Genomic DNA, 6,807 nt, shown 5'->3' with positions numbered 1-6,807 from the left:
TAAATAGATAAAAAAATATTTGTATGAAACTAATATCATTAAACAGTTCTCTTCGATACGAATTCAACGATACAAATTTCATATAATATAATTAAAATTTTGGTGCTCAATTTTTATGGTCCAAATTCATCTCGGAATACGCGTGCGTTTTATTTCTTAAAACGGAGGTAGTAGTAGTCCACTTGTTTCCCAAGGAGATCACTTGGTTAGGTATTTTTGGGCATTCCCGCAACTCATTACAATATTCCCCCCATTACATGCCTTAACTCTTATGTGAATAGTTAAATCTGCACTAATTGGAACGGCACAAGCGCGTTGTTCCTGTATGCGTGCATTATTATTACTGTATTATCCTGTCAGGCATGGATCTTGTTTGACAAGAAAATTGGATTCTAACGAAGAAGAGAAGTCAACTGGGATAAACGGGATGAAGTGGTAGACCCTGGTGCCGTTCCCATTTCTGCCTGTGGCGGTGTGGCCACTCAACAAGTGAAAATTGTTCACGTCTGTAGTTCCTTAGTCTAGAAGGCGAGCAATCAGGTAGTAGCAGTTCTCCATACGAATCCTGGATGTAATCAACTATTTCAACAAGTGAAAATTGGATTCTTTTTATTTATTTATTTATTTATTAGTAAAAGAAGTTGAAAACTTGGTTTCAAAGTTTTAAAAGATTTCCAAAACAAGTACTACCTGGATGTAATCAACTATTTATACTAGGGTCTGTCTAGGGCTCAATTAACTTTAACTCTTAGTATCTTCTTCTTCACATCCGGCCTCCCCTGCAACCACCGTCGGCCGGACCACCGTCCACCCTGCTCGGCGCCGGCGCACTGCTGCGCACCTCGCCGTCATGCCCTGCCTCAATCTCCCCCCTCTGTTGGTCCACCACTGCCCCGACCATCCCTCTAAGCCCCGCCCCCTTCTTCTCTGGCGTCGGCATCCCGCACCCGCACCCCAACCCTAATTAAGGTCCATCTTTGTTGTCACCGTCACCGGATCCGGCTCGGCGGACGTTCCCCCGGCCACTCCCTCCTCCCTTCTCCCGCTTAGTGTGTGCAAGGTAGAAGACGGCGCATGAATCTTGGCGTGATTTCAATTGCTGCAAAGCTCTAAGGTAAATCTCAGTTTACTGAGAATTAGGAAAACCGTTCATAATACGAGCGTGCAAACTATTTAATTTTCTGGTCGAAGTTTTTTAAAAAACGAGATTCATGATGTCCGGGTGCCCAATAAAATGACGCGCTCGGCAAATTGGCTGGTAGCTAGTTTCTCTAGAAGAGCACGTGGTGATACCCATGTGAAAATGACTACTTGTGCGTAGGTCCAAGGCCCCTTGGCCACCAAACTCCAAAACCAAACACGTTCCCACGAGCTGGAGACCATCCTTTTGGTGCAAGCAAGGAGCGTGCATCACAGCTGATGTCACCGCGAGAGGAGACGCGCATGGCCACCAGCAATGCAACGTACACGCCGGCGATGGTCAAACCCGTATAAATATCACCCTCATCGACCCGGCTCTCACTCAGACAGAATCCATCACATTTCCAATCTCGACTGACAAGCAGAACAGAAATCACAGTCATACAGTCAGGTCGCTGATATTTCCTCCGCCACCGTACCCCAAGAGTCTCCGAGCCGACCTTGATCAGCGACTAGCTCCCGACTCCTGGGCGACTACCATGACCATAGGTCTGGCCTGGATGGTGGCCGCGGCCGTGGCGGCGGTGCTGGCGTCGTGGGCGTTCAACGCGCTGGTGTACCTCGTGTTGCGGCCGCGCGCCATCACCAGGCAGCTCCGCGCGCAGGGCGTCAGCGGGCCGGGCTACAAGTTCTTCGCCGGCAACCTGGCCGAGATCAAGCAGCTCCGCGCGGACGTCGCCGGCGCGGCCCTGGACGTCGGCTCCCACGACTTCGTCCCCTTGGTTCAGCCTCACTTGCGCAAATGGATCCCCATCCACGGTACGAGTTAACTAATAAATCTGCTGGAATTCCATCGACAGTTGGACACCATCGTCTTTCGTCTAGCTGCAGTTCTGATGTTCATGCTTGTTTGCTCCGCAGGACGCACGTTCCTGTACTGGTTCGGCGCGAGGCCGACGCTGTGCGTCGCCGACGTGAACATGGTGAAGCAGGTGCTCTTCGACCGCAACGGGCTCTACCCCAAGAACATCGGCAACCCGCACATCGCACGCCTCCTCGGCAACGGCCTCGTGCTCACCGACGGCGACGACTGGAAGCGCCACCGCAAGGTCGTCTACCCCGCATTCAACATGGACAAGCTCAAGGTATGAGACTTGTGTGCAGATCTAGCAGCAATCCTACGTTGACCTGTTCAAATTTTTTGTATTCGTACCCTTTTTCGTAGTACGTACATAATTAGGCGTGTCTCTTTAGCTGATGTTTTGTGCATTGACAATTGGGGTTTGGGCCTACGTGTTTGTTTGAATTTCTTAAGTAAACATTTTTTTGAGGATTTCTTAAGTACACAATTAGGAGTGTCATTGTCGCTGATGGATTGTGCGTTGACAATTGGCTCCGCAGATGATGACGGTGACCATGTCCGACTGTGCCGGGTCAATGATGTCGGAGTGGAAGGCCAAGCTGGAGAAAGGCAGCCTGGTGGAGATCGAGCTGAGCAGCCAATTTGAGGAGCTCACCGCGGACGTCATCTCCCACACGGCGTTCGGGAGCAGCTACACGGAGGGGAAGAAGGTCTTCCTCGCGCAGAGGGAGCTTCAGTTTCTTGCCTTCTCCACCGTGTTCAACGTCCAAATTCCAGGATTTAGGTAATTCTCAATACCTTTCCACACAGCGTTGGGAGAATCAGTCACTCACTCCCTGCCCTTTTCACCTTTGTCAGTTCAAATGGACACAGAATGCATAAACAGTTTCACATGTACAGCGGAATATTAACCAGCCCGTGTTAATTAAATTATTCAGGTACCTTCCAACCAGAAAGAACCTTCAGATATCGAAGCTCGACAAGGAGGTGAGGACAAAGCTCATGAACATCATCAAGAGCCGCCTAGCCGCCAAAGACACCATGGGCTACGGACACGACCTGCTCGGGCTTATGCTCGAGGCCTGCGCGCCGGAGCACGGGGAGAACCCGATTCTGAGCATGGACGAGATCATCGACGAGTGCAAGACCTTCTTCTTCGCCGGGCACGACACCAGCTCGCACCTGCTCACCTGGACCATGTTCCTGCTGAGCACGCACCCGGAGTGGCAGAACAAGCTCAGGGAGGAGGTGCTGACGGAGTGCGGCAACGAGGTTCCCACCGGCGACATGCTCAACAAACTCAAGCTCGTCAACATGTTCCTACTGGAAACTCTCAGGTTATACGCCCCTGTAGCGGTCATTCAGAGGAAGACTGGTTCGGATATCGAGGTCGGCGGCATCAAAGTGCCCCAAGGCACTGTCCTGACCATCCCCATCGCGACGATACATCGTGATAAGGAGGTCTGGGGTGAGGACGCCGATGAGTTCAAGCCTATGAGGTTCGAGAAAGGTGTCACCATGGCTGCGAAGCACCCCAACGCACTTCTCTCTTTCTCCAGTGGTCCGAGGTCGTGCATCGGGCAGAACTTCGCGATGATCGAAGCCAAGGCCGTGATCGCCGTGATTCTTCAGAGGTTCTCCTTCTCCCTGTCCCCTAAGTACGTCCATGCCCCCATGGACGTGATCACGCTGCGGCCCAAGTTTGGGCTTCCCATGATCCTAAAGAGCTTGGAGATGTAGAGATATGCATATAGTGTATACTAGTGTTGAGTAGCAAGACGTCTTAATTCTCTAGGGCTCAACTTAGCAGTATTGTACACCAGATATGTGAGTTAATTTGTAATCCTACAATGTACTCCGTATTCATTTTGTAATTAAAAATTATCGGAATTTATGGAGCATGCACAATTCCATCGTGGGTGCGACGAAATTCCATGAGGATGATTTTTCTACCAACGGGTAGATGGCAATTTTGAATTTTGATCTTACCACATGGCGAGTTACTACCACTGGATCACGCCCTGATTCACCGTGTCGTATTGGGGTCCAAAATAATTTGACTTGAACCACGTCAGAGGCGGGGAGCTACGGAATTTCATTATGCACTAATGGATATTCCCTCTTTGCTATGTTCGATATATATACCACAGAGGAGATATTTGAGTTAGCTCGTACAATGTATAATTTTTAACTAAAACTTATCGGAATTTACGAAGTGTGCATGTTCCTGCGTGGGCTCGACGGAACTCCATTGGTGAAATAACATTTCCCCACCGTTATGGTTTTGTGTGTTAGATAACAACATTAGTGATGATCTAACGATATGTTAAGTAGCACAGGATAATTGTATAAAGTTTATCACGTGCTAAAGAGGATGGGCAGATTGGTAGCCTTATTCCTCATCTAGGTGATGGTGGAATTTCCATTCTTTAATATGTGGATGATACAATATTATTCATGGAGCACAACCTCGAGAAGGCAGTGAACATGAAATTAATTCTTTGTATCTTTGAACAGTTGTCCGGATTCAAATTTTCACAGAAGTGAGATTTTTTGTTTTGGGACGGAAGATGAGGTGGCTCAGTATAAAAGTATTTTGGTGTGAGGCCGGCTCCCTACCTTTTAAATACTTAGGCATACCAATTCACTATAGGAGGCTTTTGAATAAAGAATGGAAACCCAACAGGTTTGAAAAGATACTTGGTTGTTGGCAAGGCAAGCTACTCTCATACAGAGATAGGTTAATCCTTATAAATTTGGTTTTGACAAGTTTACCTATGTTCATGCTATCTTTCCTTGAAATACCTAAAGGGGTATTAAAAAGGATGGATTTTTATCGGTCTCGTTTTTTCTGGCAAAGTGATCAATCTAGGAGAAAATACCGATTGACCAAGTGGAATATTATTTGTCGAGCAAAGGATCAAGGGGGCTAGGTATCAAGGTACTTGAGATCAAAAATAGGTGTTTATTAAGCAAATGGCTTTTCGAATTACTTGATGAAGATGGTTTGTGGCAGGAGCTGTTGCGCAGAAAGTACCTTTACAATAAGACGTTGTCACAAGTGACAGCGAAGTCGACGGACTCCCCTTTTTGGAAGGGCTTAATGAGAGTGAATGATGACTTCTTCGAGAGAGGTTCTTTTGCTGTTGGAAATGGCCATTTAACCAGATTTTGGGAGGATACTTGGTTGGGCCAAATTACTCTGGCCGATCAATATCCTTCGTTGTATTATATTGTTCGCCGAAGAAATGTCTTGGTGTGTGATGTGTTAGCAAATAGTCCTCTAAATGTTGAGTTCAGGAAGATTTTATCTGATGCTAAATGGGATGGTTATCCATTTGGTTCAGCGTCTTTTATCTGTTAATTTGAATGATGAAGAGGATAAGTTTGTTTGGAAGCTTTCTGATTCCAGCTCTTTCTCTGTCAAGTCTATGTATACTGATATTATGAATGGACATCGGTCTATTTGAAGAAGTATATATGGAAGCTTAAAGTACCACTAAAGATTAGGATTTTTATGTGGTTCCTTCAACAAAAAGTGATTCTTACAAAAGATAATTTGTCAAAACAAAATTGGCATGGTTGTAAAAAATGCGCTTTTTGTGATCATGAGGGATCCATTAATCATTTATTTTTTGATTGTCCCTTTGCTTGTCTTGTTTGGAGAGTAGTTCAGTTTACTTTCAATATTGTCCCACCAACTAATTGTACAAATATGTTTGGTAATTGAATGGGATTGATAAAGATACAAAGGAACGAATTCGAGTTGGAACTTGTGCTATTATATGGTATTTATGGAATTACGGAGATGATATAATCTTTAACAAGAAAGGAAATGCTCATTTTTTACAGGTTATCCGTATGGCTACTCATTGGATCCACGAGTGGTCTTTCCTACTGCCGGAGGCGCAACAGGCACATATGGATTCTGGATCCACCCGTCTGAAGACGGTTGCACGGGATATCTTCGACCAGGCTGGCTGGCGGCTTACTAGATGAATACAAGGTGCATAGTCGACTTGTTTTCTATTTTTTCCGCTGGCGGATTTATGTATCCACCCTTTATGATCCTTGAGCTGTAAGCTCTGAACCTGATGACTTCGTAATAAAAATAGCTATGTGCATCTATTGATGCATATGCTTGGGTTTTCTCCCCGTATCGAAAAAAGCATCAAATCCCAAGAATTGTGGAATCATATGATGCTGATGAAACGGGTTCACAATGAAGCTCGAGGACAGATTATCTGGGTGAAGATTGGGACAGATTATCTGCCCTAGCCCTCAAAAAATGGCTAATTATCCAGCCCTCGAAATTGGCTAAGTACGTTAAGCGCGACGTAATGCGCGAGCTCTAGCCCTGCATCCCCCCACGCGGATATTTGGCCAGAGATTTGAATAAGGCTGGATCATTCATTAAAATGGATTATCCACTCCTCACTGGGGCTTGATAATCCGCCCCTTGTTTGACCAACGTCTCTATTTTTAAGAGGGTACTTCTTCAACCTCTAGCTGTTCGTTTTCTCAAGATCCAACCTTACAACCGAGCCAAGAATGTCACTAGATCTCCTCCCTCATCCACCCAAAGCTCTTGATTTTTGGAGAATCAAAGAAAAAGACCAAGATCTACATCCTCACCGAAGAGATTTGAGTTTCCCCCTCATTCACTTGAGAGCCTTTTCGCTAGAGTTTTCTTTGGAAACCCTAGTTGTTTTTTACCCCATTGGTAACTTGTTATTGTGTTGTAACAACCTTGGGAGCCTCAAGTCAGTTCAGGATGTGTGCCCCAAGAACCTTGTAAATGCCCG

The 6,807-nt window shown here is 46.1% G+C and overlaps 1 protein-coding gene across 1 annotated transcript; it reads left to right on the top strand.

The window, feature by feature from the left end:
- The first annotated feature begins 1,536 nt into the window (after positions 1-1,536).
- Positions 1,537-3,854, top strand: LOC124677158 (cytochrome P450 709B2-like). The gene is made up of 4 exons (XM_047213160.1): positions 1,537-1,959; positions 2,062-2,285; positions 2,542-2,786; positions 2,941-3,854. Exons 1-4 carry the CDS (start codon positions 1,680-1,682, stop codon positions 3,740-3,742), a joined length of 1,551 nt encoding a protein of 516 aa, XP_047069116.1. The 5' UTR covers positions 1,537-1,679; the 3' UTR covers positions 3,743-3,854.
- Positions 3,855-6,807: the final 2,953 nt, after the last annotated feature.

This window comes from Lolium rigidum, chromosome 7 (genome assembly GCF_022539505.1).
Source record: "Lolium rigidum isolate FL_2022 chromosome 7, APGP_CSIRO_Lrig_0.1, whole genome shotgun sequence".
In the NCBI taxonomy this organism is placed as follows: Eukaryota; Viridiplantae; Streptophyta; class Magnoliopsida; order Poales; family Poaceae; genus Lolium; species Lolium rigidum.
Note: the sequence above shows the minus strand (reverse complement) of the source record. Positions and strands in the feature narration are given on the sequence as shown.